The following is a 22,216-nucleotide window of genomic DNA, read 5'->3' on the forward strand; positions in this document are numbered from 1 at the left end:
TCGTCTTCAAGGCTTTCCCTGCCAGGACGATGGTCGTCTTCAAGGCTTTCCCTGCCAGGACGATGGTCGTCTTCAAGGCTTTCCCTGCCAGGACGGGGGTCGTTTTCTTCCAGTTTTCAAGGCTTTCCCTGCCAGGACGGGGATCGTCTTCAAGGCTTTCCCTGCCAGGATGGGGTCGTCTTCAAGGCTTTCCCTGCCAGGACGGGGGTCGTCTTCAAGGCTTTCCTGCCAGGACGGGGGTCGTCTTCAAGGCTTTCCCTGCCAGGATGGGGGTCGTCTTCAAGGCTTTCCCTGCCAGGACGGGGTCGTCTTCAAGGCTTTCCCTGTCAGGACGGGGGTCGTCTTCAAGGCTTTCCCTGCCAGGACGGGGGTCGTCTTCAGGCTTTCCCTGCCAGGACGGGGGTCGTCTTCAAGGCTTTCCCTGCCAGGACGGGGGCCGTCTTCAAGGCTTTCCCTGCCAGGTCGGGAGTCGTCTTCAAGGCTTTCCCTGCCAGGACGGGGGTCGTCTTCAAGGCTTTCCCTGCCAGAACGGGGGTCGTCTTCAAGGCTTTCCCTGCCAGGGGTCGTCTTCAAGGCTTTCCCTGCCAGGGGGATCGTCTTCAAGGCTTTCCCTGCCAGGACGGGGTCGTCTTCCAAGGCTTTCCCTGCCAGGACGGGGTCGTCTTCAAGGCTTTCCCTGCCAGGACGGGGGTCGTCTTCAAGGCTTTCCCAGCCAGGACGATGGTCGTCTTCAAGGCTTTCCCTGCCAGGACGATGGTCGTCTTCAAGGCTTTCCCTGCCAGGACGGGGTCGTCTTCAAGGCTTTCCCTGCCAGGACGATGGTCGTCTTCAAGGCTTTCCCTGCCAGGACGGGGGTCGTCTTCAAGGCTTTCCCTGCCAGGACGGGGGTCGTCTTCAAGGCTTTCCCTGCCAGGACGGGGGTCGTCTTCAAGGCTTTCCCTGCCAGGGACGGGGTCGTCGTTTTCTGCCAAGACGGGGGTCGTTTCAAGGCTTTCCCTGCCAGGACGGGGTCGTCTTCAAGGCTTTCCCTGCCAGGACGGGGATCGTCTTCAAGGCTTTCCCTGCCAGGACGGGGGTCGTCTTCAAGGCTTTCCCTGCCAGGTCGGGAGTCGTCTTCAAGGCTTTCCCTGCCAGGACGGGGTCGTCTTCAAGGCTTTCCCTGCCAGGATGGGGGTCGTCTTCAAGGCTTTCCCTGCCAGGACGGGGTCGTCTTCAAGGCTTTCCCTGCCAGGACGGGGGTCGTCTTCAAGGCTTTCCCTGCCAGGACGGGGGTCGTCTTCAAGGCTTTCCCTGCCAGGACGGGGGTCGTCTTCAAGGCTTTCCCTGCCAGGATCGGGGGTCGTCTTCAAGGCTTTCCCTGCCAGGACGGGGGTCGTCTTCAAGGCTTTCCCTGCCAGGTCGGGGGTCGTCTTCAAGGCTTTCCCTGCCAGTACGGGGGTCGTCTTCAAGGCCTTCAAAGCCTGCCAGGACTCCGCCCGGATCTTCCAATGGCACAAGAAGGGTGATTCTTCTCTAATGCTGTACGGACATCTTTGTGGTTTTGTTTGTTATGAGCCTATTATGTTGTTATCCATAAATTTTGTTCTATATTGTATTCTGCAAGTACTTGATCTCTGAACTTTGCCCGAGCTTGTCCATTTTACACAGGTCACAGGCCGAGGCCTCTTCATTACTCTATGTTACAAACAATTTGCTCATTAGATTCAAGAATTTTGTGAGTGAGTGAGTATAGTTTTAAGCCGGATTTAGGATGCAAATTCACGGCGGAAAGTCAAAAATGGGCTTCAGCATTGTACCCTATGAGGAATCGAACCCGCGAAGAGCGAACACTTACCGAACGTCTACATCGTTTTGTGGATATACCTCTATGACACATATCAGACATTTCTATTACCGAACGTAATATCAGGCTCAGAACGATCAGACACTATTTTCCACTATTTTCAGATACAGCACCAAATCAACCCAAAAATAGTTCAATTAAAAACGTCACGTTAGTTCAACAAAATCTACAATATCGTATTAACTGATGCCTGAAGGAGAAATCTTTAGATACTGCACGTCGTCCTTATGGATTCTGTACAGCCTTTTTCAGTTGGTCTCAGTAGGACAGTCTGAACATATCGGTAATGCGAAAACCAGTTCCTACTCATTCTTAAATGTTAAAAAACAGCTCTGGACAACTCTCCAATGTGACCCGTGAAGATCCGGGTTAGAATTGATCTTCAGTAACCCATGCTTGTCGTAAGAGGCGATTGACGGGATCGAGTGGTCAGGCTTGCTGACTTGGTTGACACATGTCATCGTATCCCAGTTGCATAGATCGATGCTTATGCTGTTGATCACTGGATTGTCTGGTCCAGACTCGATTATTAACAGACCACCGCCATATCGCTGGAATATTGCTGCGTGCGGCAAGAACTATTTATTGGTGATCAGAGATTAGCCTAGTATGTTTTCGTGTAGTATATATCATACATTTGGACATGTTTTATAGGTATGGATATATTTTGGCATGGAATGCGGATCATTGTGATATGGAAACCCACAAGAATTATAATCGGTCTGTCATACATTAAGACACTTTTGAGAGACTTTTACTAATGTAACTTTATGTAAAGACAATCCAATAATTGAAGTTATGTCGTGCCACTGCACCTGTGTTTGTATTGACACTCAATATAGGGAAGACTCTATCTAAACGTTTTGGGAACGCTATACAAAAGTTTCTGAGCAAGAAGGCATCGCATCTAAAATTACTTCAGTGAAGGATGACATCTTTTGCATATTTGTCAAATCGCGATTCTTATCACATCATTCATTTGTACAATATTATGATAACAACGGGCCACATCCTACCTTGGGATGCTGTAAATCGGCTGCTGTCATCGTAACACGACTATTCGTCCACCTAATATTTAAGTAAAAGAGAAAATCGACTTAGTGATCAAATCGGTTTGTGGACCGGACCTACGAACATGAAGTCAGTCAGTCGTATGTGGGAACAAGCAGGAAGTCATCCCGATGAGAGTGTGCGACAGTTTGTAACGGGTTATTTATAATACGTTACCTAACCTATAAGGTTATCTACAGGTATTCATGGCATGGCGAAATTGTTTCTAGTTTGTAATGTAAAACATCACTCACTCACATGACATGAATTCTGAGCGATACTCATTAACAAGTCCTTCAATTGTAGTAATTAGTTATTAGTACTTGTTTTACTGTATCACGAACCTGCAAGATCTTTCGCAAAAGAAAACCAAATATGAGTTGCGAAACTCAAATGAAGCGCTCCTGCCCGAGACGGGTCGATGATAGTATTCACGTTGCGTTGTGGTTTTGAAGTCCAAAAGAGTTTGAAATCTATTATAAAGAATCGGTTTTGTAACTATCATATTTGTAGTTTCTCCATGGTTAAGCTTCCCTTTTTGTACACAGACAAGATGACAATGTCATATTTAGAGGATAATTCATCTGTGTTCAAATTTCAATATTTTTTAATAAACAAATTGGAAAGTGTATCCTACAACTCTGACTTAAAGGCGTAGTATCCGGTTTCATACAATTAGTCTGCTCTAATTCATGATCGTCGGGCGCACATTAATCCGCGTCGAAAACAGTTGATTCCGGAGTCCTTGAAGTGTCAGTGTTGAAACTGTCAGTGACGATAGTGGCGATCTTAATACTTGAAACACTTTATTCTGCCAGTGTGGTGTTACGGTAGGTCGACGCAGGTGCTAGTATAGTTACAAAGAAAGTGATTTCACCGAAACGTGATGCTATTTTATTGATAGAGATGCCAACAACTGTATCGAAGCATAGCACAGTAGAAGTGAAGAAAATTAACAAGCGTCAGATTAGAACACATGGCCACAATACATCCACATACCCGATAAATGGGGATCTGTTGGAACACATGGCCACAATACATCCACATATCCGATAAATGAGGATCTGTTGGAACACACTGACTGAGTTTAGTTTTACGCCGCAGCAATATTCCAGCAATATCACGGCCACGATAAATGGCTGTTGGAACACATGGCCACAATACATCCACATACCCGATAAATGGGGATCTGTTGGAACACATGGCCACAATACATCCACATACCCGATAAATGGGATCTGTTGGAACACATGGCCACAATACATCCACATACCCGATAAATGGGGATCTGTTGGAACACATGGCCACAATACATCCACATACCCGATAAATGGGGATCTATTGGAACACATGGCCACAATACATCCACATACCCGATAAATGGGGATCTATTGGAACACATGGCCACAATACATCCACATACCCGATAAATGGGGATCTATTGGAACACATGGCCACAATACATCCACATACCCGATAAATGGGGATCTATTGGAACACATGGCCACAATACACATCCACATACCCGATAAATGGGGATCTATTGGAACACATGGCCACAATACATCCACATACCCGATAAATGGGGATCTATTGGAACATACATGGTTGGAACACATACAATACATCCACATACCCGATAAATGGGGATCTATTGGAACACATAATACAATACATGGCCACAACACTATGGCCACGGAATACACAATACATCCACATACCCGATAAATGGGGATCTATTGGAACACATGGCCACAATACATCCACATACCCGATAAATGGGGATCTATTGGAACACATGGCCACAATACATCCACATACCCGATAAATGGGGATCTATTGGAACACATGGCCACAATACATCCACATACCCGATAAATGGGGATCTATTGGAACACATGGCCACAATACACCCACATACCCGATAAATGGGGATCTATTGGAACACATGGCCACAATACATCCACACACACAATAAATGGGGATCTATTGGAACAATGGCCACAATACATCCACAAAACCCAATAAATGGGGATCGGATGTAATGACAACCACGAATTCCCTGGCCATCGTGGTGTAGCTGGCATAATGCTGAATACAGTGTCACTCAATCATTTACCTTGGCCTACCGCCCTTCTCGTAGACACCCGGTGTCAAAACGTAATCGATGCTCTCTTTACATTAAATACCCTATCCCCGTTACTGCGGCATTACGTTTCATATTAAACAGCAATAAAATTTTGAATATACATTCATTTCTACGATGATGTATTGTCTTGAGTCGCGTTATGCTTGTAAGATCAATACATTTGCACTATTATATTCCGAGAATGGACTCAACAATTTGTCCTCGTGAGCCCCGGATGGAATCGACATTACAACGAAAAAAACCCTAACTTCTTCCCGGGAATATGTAAAAATGTTTCACATTAGCCATACGTTCGAGCTCGAATAGTTTACCTTATATCATGTTAAGGAACAAACGGCATGGATAATGTATTTCGCTAACTTGGTGTCATTTCTCATGTCTTTCGATAACGACGCCACTGCCGATGGCACGGCTGCAGATGAACCCAATGAAAGGAACACCTGCAAGAGTGTAATACCCAAACTCCATGACTGATGCCAGCAGAGTAAAACGTTTAAAACATACTCGATTTATGCGTGTCTTCATCTGGAATAAATTTTAAAACAAGATTAGATTTATCCGGAATCGCGACTTTTTTAACTCAAGAGGCTCAACTGTGCTAATACTGCAAATGAAATTACGTATTTACCTATCGGCAGAATGTCTTCGCCTGTCATGTGAGTTTTGATTGATATTTTCTTTGAAACGTAACTCCTTTCCTAGTGTACTTTCTATAATGTATGATGTGGAAAGAAACCATGCCGTGAGCATATATACTCTTTCCTTAAAGCTTAAATTACATTGAAATCACGAGTAGTATATTTCAAACGATAAATGCCACGTCCATAGGAATAAAAGTAGGCTGTTTCAAATTCCTGAAAATATGCTTCGCTGTTCACGTGGTTAGATAAAACAAAACTGTACATCTCTCATTGGCAGAGCCATACTTGTATCGTGAATAAGGCTGGTGTTGATGGGTTGGGTTTGGTTTGGTTGTTTAACGCCGCACTCAGTGTGTGTGTGTGTGTGTGTGTATTGTGTGTGTGTGTGTGTGTGTGTGTGTGTGTGTGTATGGTGGTGGTCTGTGAAATAACCGAGTCTGGACCAGACAATCCAGTGATCAACTGCATGAGCATCGATCTACGCAACTGGGATACGATGACGTGTGTCAACCAAGTCAGCGAACCTGACCACCCGATCCTGTTAGTCGCCTCTCACGACAAGCATGGGTTACTGAAGATCAATTCTAACCCAGATCTTCACGGGTCTGTAAGATGTAGATACACCTGGCGCTGCAGCTTTGTGAACAAAGGTCGATGTGTCAGCCATGTTTTCACCCACCTGAGCTAGGTATTTTGGTGGAACATTCAGGCATATCATAGCCTAACTTTAAGATGTGAGTATTGATGCCATGATGGTCCAAAATGATAGCGGTTCTCTCTTGAGACCTGAACCATATGCAACCGAGCTTTTCTTCAGGTGATCATTTGACTTGCCTTTGCGAGTGTTTGTGACAACTGCCACCTATGGAGTAGGATAGGCTGACTTTTTTGAAAACGCATAGTATCATCACCGTATGATAGTGCTTCATAAACACAGAGATTACTTATAATCATGGAAAGGGTTTTATCGTTTTGTACTCATGGCAAACAGTAGCGCCTTTTTTCATACCATTGTGCACTATTCAACATAGCCTATAGATAGGGAATGTTGTTTAACGCGAAATACAAATACAACACCATTCCAGCGATTGTTGTTTCATGATAGATAAGACAAACCAGTGATTGAAAGTATGAGCAACGCAACCACGCACGATGCAACCAAAAACGTTTGTAACTGCACAACCTGTCCGGCTCAGAGAGTATAAAATATGTTTGTTAGCACGGCAGTAGGCAGCGCCAAAGGAATTCGAAATGGGTGCTTTAACGTTGGTCAGTACGACGAAGGCCAGACATGTGATCGACTGAAAACCACTCGGAGGATCGCTATCAGCGGGTTATTTACGCAACTGGATTTTCATGCAGCCACATCGTTATCACGTAAGCCCGACAGCATGTATTTCGATGGAATGGCCAATAAGTATCGCTGTTTAGTGTTATTATTTTGCTCCATATTACAAAATCATCAAAGGTTTTGTTATTTTTATCTTAGGGCCTACATCAGTTTATTTCATGATCAGGAGCCCACGATGACGTAACTACAACCTGTTTTATGTCCCCGAAGCCGACTGAAAACCACTCGGACCGACAGCTTTATTTTCTGGATCCTTATGGGGCCTGCCAATAAGTAAGAGTATTATTTCCATATTAAAATACAGGGCTTTTCAGGACCCACAGCGTTAAGGGCAAACACTGGCAGTAAGCACGTGCTTTATACGTAAAGGAGTATAAACAGAAGCGAAGTTGTTAAGTGTTAGGTGTTGCGTGTTGTTACCAACTCAAAGTCATTTTCTAGATATTCCTCAACCCATATAAACACGATGGAGTGCAACCACAGCTGAGGCACCTGATAATTACAAGCACCTTCTGCATCCAGCATTGATTTGGAAACATTCCTCCCCATCCTTTGCAAATAAACTGGCAGTTATGTAACCTAGCAAGCTATTTGTCATCCAGAAAACAGACTTGTAAGATAGGTTTCCCCTGGGCTTTCAGAACAAGAGTGAGTGAGTGATTATGGATTTACGCCGCTTTTAGCAATATTCCAGCAATATCACAAGAAATAGGCTTCACACATTGTACACATGTGGGTATCGAACCCGGGTCTTCGGCCTGACCGGCGAACGTTTTAATCACTGGGCTACCCCACCGCCCCTTCCCAACAGGAAGAGGCCCCGTAACAACCGAGGCGGCGACTCTGTCGATCAGGCTCGTCCACTTGTACCCTTTAGATTGGTGTCGTCGCTCGGAATTTCAGTCACTGGATTGTCTGGTCCAGACATTTACAGACCGCCGTATAGCTGGAAAATGTTTGAGTTAGGTGTTGAAAAACAAACCAACCATTATTTACACCGACGTCACACGGTATGGGATTGCACACTGCGGTGTTAAACAACATACTCATGTAAGTTTAGCTGGTTTGGCCTGAAATAGTGCAGATCCATGCACATATTGTTTAATACTGGTTTGGATGCTCAAAGTCCGTTAGAATGCAACACGAAGCGACGACACACAACGTCATGTTATGATATACCATTCACTCAGCCAATGCAATTGAAACGTATTGTACACGGAATAACCAGTGACACATTATTGACTCATTCTCTGAATTTGGCGAGTAACGAATAAAAGTGCCACTCTAAACTTAGTTTAGTGTAAATATATTATTCCCTTGAAAATGATAATGCATAACATAGAATTCCCTTTCCCACACATTCCCATGTCTGCTTATTACAAATAAATAATGACAGACAGAAAGATTTGTTTGTTGTTTCTTGTTTTACGCCGCACTCAGCAATATTCCAGCTATATGGAGTCGGTCTGAAAATAATCGAGTCTGGACCAGACAATCCAGTGATCAACAGCATGGGCATCGATCTACGCGATTGGGATACGATGACGTGTGTCAACGAAGTCAGCGAGTCTGACCATCCGAACCCGTTAGTCGCCGTTTACGACAAGCATGGGTTGCTGAAGACCAGTTCTAACCGGTTCTCTCTCTCTGAAAGAGAAAGAGTGCTGAAATCCTTTTCATTTCTTTCTATACGCACATGCCTTCGTAGAGATACTTTCGTTGACATAATCAACTGCATTCCATATATGTCTTTTACATTTCACAATAGTGAGTGTAAGAAACTGATATTCAATTAAATATGACATACGTGTTCACATGGGTTGCCCTATCCACTGATTAAAACCTTTACTAAGTCATCAAGTTTCGCTTCACATCCACTATGGCAATCCGTGAAATACACTACTTGGCAAAAGAATGTATACATCCTTGTTTGATGATGGCTAATACTGAAAGAAACAAGAAATGTTTCAATGATGATGATGTATTTTATATGGGTACAGTTGTGTCTTGTGGTCTGAAGTTTGCAGATTTCCGGAGACTGCTTGCAGCTCTGGCGACGTTTCCATTTTTTAAGTGTATACGTTTTTGTTCCGACAGTTTATGTACGTTTCCCTTTGCAGTCAACAGCACAAGCAGATACAGTTTCACGCTTTTTCCATGTAATGTCATTACACTCTGTAATGTCACGACACAAAATCCAAGAAGCGACAGACTTAGGATGGCAAGAGTTCACCTTCAGTTTCGTCACGATATGTTTCTAATTAAATGACTTCTGTGAAAACCTACATTTAGTTATGAGCTCAACTGAAGCAGTATATAAATCCTTTATAAGTGATATATTGAAATATGTTCCACCTAATGTATATGAATACCGTCCCTGACAGTAAGGTATCTCAATCCTTAAGAATGAAAAACAACTTGAAACAAAGATGATTAATAAGGGATCGAGCAGCTTACCTTGGCATAAAACAATTTATAAGTATTTGCAAAATGTCTCGAGAAAACTCGAGTAACCTTGCAGGCGTGTGGTGTCTCCTGAAGTTTTCCCAGGAAACATATTTATTTCCTACAAAACCACGACTAGGACTACGTTGTATTCCTATTCTGACATTTTCCTGGATTTGTTGGGAACTACATTTCGGTCCACGTGATGGATAGGTAAGATATATTCTACCACAAGGGTACAAGGAAGATGAAGGGGATGTGACTCAACAAGTAAAGGCGAATAGAAGTATGGGGTCAGCATCATGTCCAGGGAAGCAAGTTATCAGTTTTTTAAAACTGCCTGGGTTTGCCTGTATTGATGTGATCTCATTTTAGTATCATTATTAAAGAAAGACCTCCTGTTGATAGTGTTTGATTTCGGTTCATTCTGACAGACGGGATCAGCTGTCTACATGTTGAATTCTTGAATGTAATTTCGCCTATGTAAGGGTTTATGATTGGTTCTTGAGTCTATCAACATTGATACCTATCACCTTGATAATGAATTACAGCTATCTGGTCATCAATGATACCGCCCACACCCAGCAATATAGGTATAACTTCGCATCAGATCTATCGTCAGCATCGCGCACTATCAGTCGCCATCCCCTCGCCACCAGGAAGACATACAACGCCAGTCGAATCCACTGACCAACAGATAGGTCTGCGCAATATAACCGGTTTACCGGTATCTACCGGTTCAGACATGAAAACGATACATATTGCGATACGCCGATCGAAAACCGGTATTTTGACATGCATTCGGAAAACTTCATAACACTCGGAAATCTACGGATATTTCCGTTTTTTTATATTGTTCCTTTCCTTGTTTACAATTTTATTTTGTCATGATTAAAAGTTTTTATTAAATCCAAATCAAGCATAGTGATTTTGTTGTGTTTTTGCTTTATAAATCAAGCATTAACTCGATTATAAGTAGTTTTTTTTGTTAAAAACACTTCTTGCAATATATTGCAATACATATCGCAATATATGCTTTCGCATCGTAGTATATCGCAATATGAAAATTCTCTGCAATACCCACCCCTACCAACAGAGTACCCGAAGTATAACGGTAGTTATCACTGAAGGTGCGGTACAGTAACATTCTCGCCCCTATTGCTACATGTCGGATGCAATTGCACGCGAACGGACTCCCATGACTTAGGGCGACAGTACTTAACAGATGTAACTGTAACACCTCACAGAGTCTCCGATACGTCACAGCTAAGACCATAGGCGACCACAGGAATAGATACACCAAAACATACTGAAACAGACACAGGTATATCACAGAGACAACACAGTGACAGAAATCACATGAACAGCTACAGTCACAGAAATCACAGAAGCAGCTACAGCTATAGCTACAACTACTGAAACAGACACAGGTACGTCACAATCACAGCCACATAAATGACAGAACCAGCTACAGCTATAGCTACACCTACTGAAACAGACACAGGTACGTCACAACCACAGTCACAGAAATCACAGAACCAGCTACAGCAATAGCTTCACCTACATAAACAGACACAGGTACGTCACAACCACAGTCACAGAAAACACAGAACCAGCTACAGCTATAGCTACACCTACTGAAACAGACACAGGTACGTCACAACCACAGTCACAGAAATCACAGAATCAGCTACAGTTATAGCTACACCTACTGAAACAGACACAGGTACGTCACAACCACAGTCACAGAAATCACAGAATCAGCTACAGTTATAGCTACACCTACTGAAACAGACACAGGTACGTCACAACCACAGTCACAGAAAACACAGAACCAGCTACAGCAATAGCTTCACCTACATAAACAGACACAGGTACGTCACAACCACAGTCACAGAAAACACAGAACCAGCTACAGCTATAGCTACACCTACTGAAACAGACACAGGTACGTCACAACCACAGTCACAGAAATCACAGAACCAGCTACAGCTATAGCTACACCTACTGAAACAGACACAGGTACGTCACAACCACAGTCACAGAAATCACAGAACCAGCTACAGCTACAGCTACACCTACTGAAACAGACACAGGTACGTCACAACCACAGTCACAGAAATCACAGAACCAGCTACAGCTATAGCTACACCTACTGAAACAGACACAGGTACGTCACAACCACAGTCACAGAAATCACAGAGCTATCAGCTACAGCTAGCTTCACAGCTACTGAAACAGACACAGGTACGTCACAACCACAGTCACAGAGATCACAGAACCAGCTACAGCTATAGCTACACCTACTGAAACAGACACAGGTACGTCACAACCACAGTCACAGAAAACACAGAACCAGCTACAGCTATAGCTACACCTACTGAAACAGACACAGGTACGTCACAACCACAGTCACAGAAAACACAGAACCAGCTACAGCGATAGCTACACCTACTGAAACAGACACAGGTACGTCACAACCACAGTCACAGAGAAATCACAGAACCAGCTACAGCTATAGCTACACCTACTGAAACAGACACAGGTACGTCACAACCACAGTCACAGAAATCACAGAACCAGAACAAGCTACAGCTATAGCTACACCTACTGAAACAGACACAGGTACGTCACAACCACAGTCACAGAAAACACAGAACCAGCTACAGCTATAGCTACACCTACTGAAACAGACACAGGTACGTCACAACCACAGTCACAGAAAACACAGAACCAGCTACAGCGATAGCTACACCTACTGAAACAGACACAGGTACGTCACAACCACAGTCACAGAAAACACAGAACCAGCTACAGTTATAGCTACAACTACTGAAACAGACACAGGTACGTCACAACCACAGTCACAGAAATCACAGAACCAGCTACAGCAATAGCCAACCTTGAACCTTAGACAACCACGACCACAGACCACCAAAGAGAGGCACTGAAACAGACACAACAACAACAACAACACAGCAACACTAAACCACAGTGGCAGTCACAATAAACACAATCATAACCGCTTTAACTATAAACACCATCACAGTTACATCCGCAATCACAGACTCATCAGGAATCATTAACACAACTACAACCTCCCCTGCAGCAACCACAGACACAACCACAACTGCAAACTCAGCAGGGATCATTAACACAATTACTCCGGCAACCACAGACACAACTACAACTGCAAACTCAGCAGAAATCATTAACACAACTACAACCTCCCCTGCAGCAACCACAGACACAACCACAACTGCAAACTCAGCAGAGATCATTAACACAACTACCCCTGCAACCACAGACAAAACTACAACTGCAAATTCAGCAGGGATCATTAACACGACTACACCTACTGCTGCAACTACAGACACAACTACAACTGCAAGCTCAGTAGAAATCATTAACACAACCACTCCTGCAACCACAGACACAACCGCAATCACAGACACAGCCATTGCTGCTGCAGCATGAACGATTCAAAGCAGCATGTAAAATAAGATCGCATCTGCTGTTCATGGCGAGGAATGAATGCGTGGACTAATGCAATGGTATTTAAATTTTCTTATCTAAATGTCATTCTTCCCGATTCCTGCCGTCGCGATCCCAAGCCTGGGGTGAAGAATATTACTGACATACTGAACCCACAGACCAGAATCTATCAGTCCATCGGACAGATATAAAGCTATCGACACACTTTAACACTCGGCTTGTCAAATTTATAGAAAAAATACGAGTTAATTAAAGAATCAACATTCAAGCAGGGGCGACACATGTTCAATCAATGATCCCGTGGTAACACTGGATCCTCGCAGACATGTCGAATAAAATCGCATAGGTCTTGTGTCACATCGCTTGAAATTTCGTACTTCTCCTAATTAGTTATTCGTCTTCTCTGCTCACATTGTCTTGTTTTTTTATAGAGAGTGAGGATTGAATGGATTAAACTTGTAGAATAAGAATCCGTTTGTTTAGAATGTAATCTTGTCTGGAACCGAATAACAGTTGTGAATTAGTCGTGTCAGGCAAAAGAGGTGTTTTTGTGATGTAGAAGCATGTTTTTACGTCTCCGGCAGTATTCCAGTAAAATCTAGTGGGGGTGACGCGGAAATGGGCTTCACCCTTTGTGTCCATGTGAGGATTCGAACCCGGTTCTGCGGCTTGACCAGCGAACACTTTAACCACAAGACTACGCCACTGCTTCTGATGTATAAGGAGTAGAATTGGTGGATAGATTTCTGTTCATGAAGAATGTAGGTCTACGGGGCATGTTCATACAGATGGTCAGTCATCATATAATGTATATGACAAAGTATGTATGGATGGATGGATGGATGTGTGTGTGTGTGTGTGTGTGTGTGTGTGTGTGTGTGTGTGTGTGTGTGTGTGTGTGTGTGTGTGTGTGTGTGTGTGTGTGTGTGTGTGTGTGTGTGTGTGTGTGTGTGTGTGTGTTGTGTTAGGATCGTTAGGATGAGAAGGCCACAATAACTTGGTGCGCCTAGTGGCTGCAAGAGTTGTATGATCCCCAGGGAGTTTGAGATTGATAACACGATGCGCCGTTGAGACTGACATCCAATGATCGAGGGAAAAAATACCAGCGCCTTGAGCAAGCACTAGTTGCCTGGATATGTGCGCTATATAAATATCATATAATAAAAAATGTATGTATGTATGTATGTATGTATGTATGTATGTATGTATGTATGTATGTATGTATGTATGTATGTGTGTGTGTGTGTGTGTATGTGTGTGTGTGTGTGTGTGTGTGTGTATGTATGTATGTATGTATGTATGTATGTATGTATGTATAGAATAATAATTAATCAACAGGTTATTCTGAAGCAATTTGCATAATAAATATACATAGAATATTTAAAGAAATTAGTGTGTGAGTGAGTGATTATTGTCATCCATTGCACCAATGTGGGGAATCGAACCAGGGTCTTTGGGATGACCAATTATCAATTTGAAAAGAATAGGAGCCACAATGAAGTTGTTTATATGCTTTCAAACTACAGTCGTTTTGGCTTCGTTTAATTATCAAAGTGTTATCTGACTAATTGTTTTGTTTCGTCAGAATATGACCTATTTTAGATGGGGTCTCCTTTTGATTTCATAGAATTAACTAGAGCTGTATATGCACATTAGAATATCGAAACAGGACTGTGACTGAGTGTGAGCGAGCGATGGAGGGAAGGAAGGAATGTGTGAGTAAGGTTTCATACCGCATTTGAAAATATTCCAGCAACATGACACACAAGATATGACTTCACACTCTGTGAAAGCCATTAAGTTGGTGCAACATTATTCTTCAAGATCCGGGTTAGAGCTGATCTTCAGTAACCCATGCTAACAGGCGACTAACGGGATCGGGTGGTCAGTCTCGCTGACTTGGTGACACGCGCCATCGTATCAGAGTTGCGTAGATTGATGCTCATGCTGTTGATCATTGGATTGTCTGGTCCAGACTCGATTATTTACAGACCGCCGCCATCTAGCTGGAATATTGCGGCGGAAGACTAAACTCACTCACTCACTCGCTCGCTCATTATCTTACCAATGGGTATTGTTTTTTAACTATCACGTTCTATCGGGCCATTGTTAAAGACCTTGATAAATTAAGGTGACCATACACCTAATATATTACATCCATCTGGGGAATCGAACCCAGATCTCAGAATCCTGTAGTGTGGAGCAAAAGCTTTAACTGCGGAAATATTTTCTACTCTTTCCAAATGTCTTTTTCACGACGCAAAAACAGGTAATATTATGATGCTATGGTCGGGGAATGTTCATCCTTAATAGCACAATGCTGACAAACGCGTATGTCGAAAATAACACACGCACACGGTTTAAATTCTATGAGTACGGTGTAGTGTAATTCTATCCCAATAACGCACACACACAATACGGGAAACGTCCTGTTCTTGTAATTGTGTCTGCAGAGCAAAGATGGTAAATGATTATACTGTTCCTTGTAACGAATGAGTGTTGTTCGTGAATCTTTACCATAAACGCCCGAAGCCAAACAAGCCGTTTTCCGTCGAGGTAGGATGATAGGGCTAAAACTGCTCCCAAGAGATTGCAGGTGATAAATAGGAATATTTTATTCAGGTTTGTGGTTTTCAAGCTAATTATGAATTCTTTAAGTGAACACTACGTTATTGCGACACAGGACAAGGCAAACGGTGCTGGAGATATTTTTTTATCACATATAATTTATACTTTTTCTTTCTTCGAAGTATTTACTTGATGGTTATTTAGGTGAATGTGCATTTTTGTTGAGCTCTTTTATTTCAAATACAAAAATATCATGAATCTTATGAATGTGTTCGACTTGGACCGAATCCAGCCTCATGTCATTTTGTAATTTATTGATCGTTTTACGTTTTATAAAGTAAAATAAGGTGTCCAGATGAGTTGGGGTTTCAATTCGTTTTATTTTTTAATTTAATTTTCTGGGATCTAACCTCTATTATTCGTCCCTTTGTAATACGATAAAAAGATTTAAATAAAACGCTATCTTCCTGTACATCGTCGATTTCAGTTCATGCACCTGCAACCGCTAGTGCGGGGAAAGTAAAGGAGACCAGTCTGTTAACATTGATGAAGCTATTGCCAGGATAATAATCTAATATAAGTGAAATAACGAAATACTAAGCTGTTTCTATAAGTTTATGCGCTTCTCGGTGATATATCGTAACTCTTCAATATTGTTTTTCATTCCAAGCTATAGCTGCTTAGCTTTGTTGGTAAAACATTCCCTCGGTGAGTGAGTGAGTGATTTTGGGTTTAACGCTGCATTAAAAAGCATTGCCATTGTGTCACGGCGTGTATCACTTTGGTGGAACCCTCGAGCTCAGGTATGGTGCTGAGTGAGTGAGTTTTGTTTTTCGCCGCTTTTATCAATATTCCAGCAATATCACGGCGTTTGGCCCCAAATGGGCTCACAAATTGTATCCATGTGGGGAATGGAACCCGGGTCTTTGGCGTGACGAGCAAACGCTTGAGGCACTCGCCTACCCCACCGCCCCAGGTACGGTGCTGACACAACTACAAACATGGTCGGACCGAACCGGGAATCGAACCCTCATCACAGGTGACATGTCCGGGTTTTATTTATAAATTTATCCTAAATCACTAACCTATCCATACTTTTGTTACATACTATATTATATCCACAGATATTTGAATTTTAGCAGAAGGAAGTAACGCTATCAGCCAATGGCTTAATTGGTTTCTGTGATAACATGTTGTCTCAGACAAATTAAAGGGAGGTTCACGAAATCAGTTATAATATATTAAATACTGAAGAAATATATACATCCTGAAGATAGTCTACAATTTATTGACAAATATTATCATTTTACTTTTTATTTGGAAATCATGAATATCCAACAGATGTATGGAAAACCTACAAGCCATTACCTCATTGCCAGGGGGTTAAAGAAGTTGAGAGGCCAGCTTAATCCAGGTCTAGACATTGTAATCAGCGCTCTGCTTGAAACAGAGACGGTCTCTTTTTTATTCGAGTACACTAGTATTGCTTGATTCAAGTAGATAATAAACCAGTTGGGAGAACAGTAAAGCGTTCTAGATTGATTTCAAGATATATTAGATTACATTCTTGGTGCGACTTAGCTCAACTAGTTACCTAACATGAAGAAAAGTCATTTTGTTACTAGGTACAGTGCATGCTATATGCATAGTTCTGCGGATAAAAATGCGTGCATATTTATGATGTTGAGTTTTACATTTAACCAAAATTGTTCAGATGTTATTATGTTAGAACAAGATCGTGAAATCATCATCATCATCATCATCATCATCATCATCATCATCATCATCATCATCATCATCTACACATTCAGTGCGAAATTCAATGAAATATTTTCGATACACTCTACCTGATTACACCACGATGTCTCATTGGTTCTATGTTTTTTGAGCAGTTTAACGAAACGATCGCCTGAATGACCAAACCTGTCAGTATTAGCCTCAAGCGAGTATTTTACGGTTCTGACAAAAGACGCACTTCACCTGTCAGAATTTCATTAGCCATTAAAATCGCGCCATTATTATTTACGATAAAGATAATCAAACCAGTGTCTTCAACTTGAGGGGCGACAGATGATCCAGCAGCCTAATTTTGCTGACGTTCAAAGCAAACTCTCCACGTTTAATTTGTCTGTGTATACCTACAACGGTACAAAGTCTGAGGTGACAATCTTAAATCTCGTTCGTGTGGCTTAAAGTGACAACTGTCACTTTCAACCAACAGAAATCTATTACCATCGTGCTTAAAACACAACCCCAGGCTAACGAACAAACTCCATCCGTCAAGTTACATTAAAACATAAATATTAATCAGCAGTCCTGATAATCCTGACCCGTAACTCTATCCTAACGGATTCTATCTCAAAGAAAGGAGACCTCAGGATGGAATCTTTGCCCATTGTAACGGACCCCTATCACGTTCCTCGGTGAAAAAAACGCCAGACTCTAGGACGATCAGGCCCTTTGTCCAGTGCTCTCGGCTTCCAATACAAGTGATGTCATTGCATTGTCCCTACACGTATCAGGTGTACGGAGCTCTGAAGATGAGCCCTGTTTGAACTCTATACTCATTATATCGCACCATTACCAACATAAAGAAGTGTAATCGCTTTTCAAGTCATGGCGGTCGCGGGACTTCCGCCCAGCTCCAGAGGTCAAGAGGGCAGAAGGACCTCTTTCCGGCACAAGATTTTGGCCATTTAGATATTCCCAAGCTGAACAGAGGCCCGGGTAGGACATGGCGAGTTTCAACGAAGCCACGTATCGATCCCCCCACACAGGGCTAATGAGAGCGCGGCGGTGTAGAACGCCACAAGCTGGTAACTAGCTTCTCTGGTCGTCTGCTCGCGCCGGAGTTGTTACCATTAGCAGCTGTTTTTGACACTGTTCACACGGGCTGTTTTGTCTCAAGGTCACGTGGGTTGAACCATTATTTGCCATGGAGCCTTATTTCATCAATAGGACAGGAACATTTTATCCCGGAAAGTCATTCAGTAATTTGTAATTACTGGTGGAAATGCTGCTGATGCTTTGTTCCTTCTCAGGATGTGATTAAGACACAAGTATATGTTGTTGGTTGTGTGGCCGTTTATACCAGACATGCTCTGTAGGAATATTGGTTCAACTAAACGCATTGTAAATGTCAAATACAAAGAAACGTTAACAGCTGACGTAAGCATTTTTACATCACTGATTTACAAGATCCATGTTTATAGTTTGTAAACATGATGGTTTTAGTTGAATAAAATGAACTGACTGTTTGTCATTTATATGTTGTTGACTTCTTACGCTTGTTCTGGATCCTGTTCTTGGTATTAAATGAACCAGAATGGAAGAACCATTCCTTGCGTATTGAATTTTACACATGCATGAAAGATTTCGTATGAATATATTCACCAGTTTGCACTTTTAAGTTCGTAAGGAGTTGCAATAAGAGATAAGGAGTAGTTACAGCAGCAATATTAGTTATAGTGGTAAAAGCTCTTGTAGTGAGAGCAGTAACAGCAGTACTAGAGATGGCAGATGCAGTACTGACGGCTCTTACATTAGTACTAAAGAATAGTAAAGCAGTAACACAGTACTACAGGTAACAGACAAATTAGTGACATAAGTAACATCAGTACTAGAGGTAACAGACAAATTAGTGACATCAGGAACACAGGTATTAGAGGTAACAGATGGAGCTGTTAAAGCAATAACACCGGTATTAGAGATAAGAGACACATATTAGTGACATCATTAACACCGGTATGAGACATAACAGACAAAGAAGTGACATCAGTTACATCAGTGCTAGAGATAACAAATGGAGCTCTTTCAGCAGTAACACTAGTACAAGAGATAACAGATGAAGCTGTTACAGCAGTAACTCCAGATATTAGTTATGTAACGCCACCTTATAGAATACACCAATAATCTGTGTAGTCTCCCAATATCTGTCAAGAGACAAACGAGTTAGGTGCACCAGCACCACCACCAGCACCAGCTCCCGCACCAGCACCACCACCACCAACAACAACAACAACAACACCAGCAACAGCTCCAGCAGCACCACCAACAACAACAACAGCACCAGCACAACCAGCAGCACCAGCACCAGCAGCACCAGCACCAGCAGCACCAGCCACCACCACCACCACCAACAACAACACCACCACCAGCAACAGCACCACCACCACCATCACCAGCACCAGCAGCAACGCCACCAGCACCTACCACCACCAGCTAGCACCACCAGAATCACCACCAGCACCAGCACCAGCACCCACCAGCACCAGCACCACCAGCACCACCACCCACCAGCACCACCACCAGCACCACCACCACCACCCACCACCACCACCACCACCAGCACCACCAGCACCACCACCCAGCACCAACCAGCAGCCGCACCACCACCACCAGCAGCAGCACCACCACCACCAGCATCACCAGCAGCACCACCACCACCAGCAGCACCACAGCAGCACCAGCACCACCAGCCACCACCACCACCGCCACCACCACCAGCACCACCCACCACCACCAGCACCACCAGCACCACCACCACCACCACCACCACCACCACCAGCACCACCACCAGCAGCACCACCAGCACCACCACAGCACAGCAGCAGCACCACCAGCAGCACCAGCACCAGCGCCAGCCAGCACCACCAGCACCACCACCACCACCACCACCACCACCACCACCACCACCAGCACCAGCAGCACCACCACCACCACCAGCAGCACCAGCAGCAGCATCACCAGCCCACCACCACCACAGCACAGCAACAGCCAGCACGTAGCACCACCAGCACAGCACCACCAGCACCACCACCACCACCACCCACCACCAGCACCAGCAGCACCACCACCAGCACCACCGGCCACCACCACCAACACCTGCAGCACCACCAGCACCACCATCACCACCACCACCACCACCACCACCACCACCACCACCACCACCACCAGCACCACCAGCAGCCAGCACCAGCACCCTGCACCAGCACCACCTGCACCACCACCAGCACCACCACCACCACCACCGCACCACCACCAGCACCACCAGCAGCAGCACAGCCACCAGCAGCAGCACCACCACCAGCACCACCCACCACCACCACCAGCACCAGCAGCACCACCACCACCAGCACCACCAGCACCACCTGCAGCACCACTCAGACCAGCAGCACCACCAGCAGCACCACCAACCACCAACAGCACCACACCACCACCACCAGCAGCACCACCACCAGCACCACCACCACCACCAGCACCACCATCTGCAGCACCCCAGCACCACCGGCAGCACCACCACCAGCCAGCCACCACCAGCAGCCACCACCACCACCAGCCACCACCACCACCAGCACCACCACCAGCACCACCAGCACCACCCGCACCACCACCAGCACCACCAGCACCACCACCTGCAGCATCACCAGCACCACCTGCACACCACCACCTGCAGCACCACCAGCAGCACCACCACCACCACCAGCACCAGCAGCACCACCACCAGCCACCACCACCACCACCAGCACCACCATCACCACCAGCACCCAGCACCACCACCAGCACCACCAGCACCACCACCACCAGCACCACCACCACCACCACCACCACACCACCACCCACCTGCACCCACCACCACCACCACCACCACCAGCACCACCACCACCACCACCACCACCACCACCACCACCACCACCAGCACCACCAGCAGCACCCACTGGCACCACCACCACCACCACCACCAGCACCACCAGCACAACCACCACCACCGCCAACACCAGCACCACCCACCACCACCACCACAGCAGCACCAGCAGCACCAGCACCACCACCACCACCAGCAGCACACCACCAGCAGCAGCACCACCACCAGCACCACCAGCACCAGCACACCACCACCAGCACCAGCACCACCACCAGCACCACCAGCAACAGCAACAGCAGCAGCACAACCACCACCACCTGAACCAGCACCATCAGCACCACCAGCAACAGCACCAGCAACAACACCAGCAGCAGCAGCAGCAACAGCACCAGCAGCAGCACCAGCAACAGCACCAGCTCCACCAGCAACAGCACCAGCAGCAGCATCAGCAACAGCACCAGCTCCACCAGCAACAACACCAGCAGCACCAACAGCAACAGCACCAGCAGCAGCACCAGCAACAGCACCAGCTCCACCAGCAACAGAAACGCCAGTGTCAGCATAACAGTTTGGCATTAAACAGCGAACTCCAACGAATGCATATTTATGTTACATGAACGTTTTGCTTGAAGGTTTGGAATATGAGTCTAAATGTGTCCTTCTCCCTTTGAAGTCAGTTGTCATTTAAGGCAGCGTTATGATATTTAACATATGTCCGTGCAAGTAGTGTAGTGTACTTTATATCATTTTATTCAAAACCGACTACTGGTATAATATTTACTACAATCGATATGAAGTCTTTGAATGGCATGTACATAAGGAAGGGGATTTTTGGGGATGTCAGCTCATATGAAGATGTTGACATCAACAAAGTTCTCTTCTTTACAAGTGATATGCTCTCTGACAATGGAATTAAATAGATTATGTGCTACGTTTGCGTAACAAACACGAATTACATAGCGCAGTATATGCAGTTTGAAAATGGCATATTTTTCAAAATTAAATTTTGCTCTGATGCTTAGCGTTACTG

At 44.5% G+C, this 22,216-nt stretch overlaps 1 protein-coding gene across 1 annotated transcript; it reads right to left on the reverse strand.

Annotated features, from left to right (window-relative positions):
* Positions 1–1,584: 1,584 nt before the first annotated feature.
* On the reverse strand, positions 1,585–21,749 carry LOC124257556. Its single transcript, XM_046691654.1, has 2 exons — positions 21,504–21,749; positions 1,585–1,674 (listed from the first exon to the last, which is right to left on the reverse strand). Exons 1-2 carry the CDS (start codon positions 21,747–21,749, stop codon positions 1,585–1,587), a joined length of 336 nt encoding a protein of 111 aa, XP_046547610.1.
* Positions 21,750–22,216: the final 467 nt, after the last annotated feature.

Source organism: Haliotis rubra, unplaced genomic scaffold (genome assembly GCF_003918875.1).
Source record: "Haliotis rubra isolate DU_JTF1 unplaced genomic scaffold, ASM391887v1 Scf666, whole genome shotgun sequence".
Classification (NCBI taxonomy): Eukaryota; Metazoa; Mollusca; class Gastropoda; order Lepetellida; family Haliotidae; genus Haliotis; species Haliotis rubra.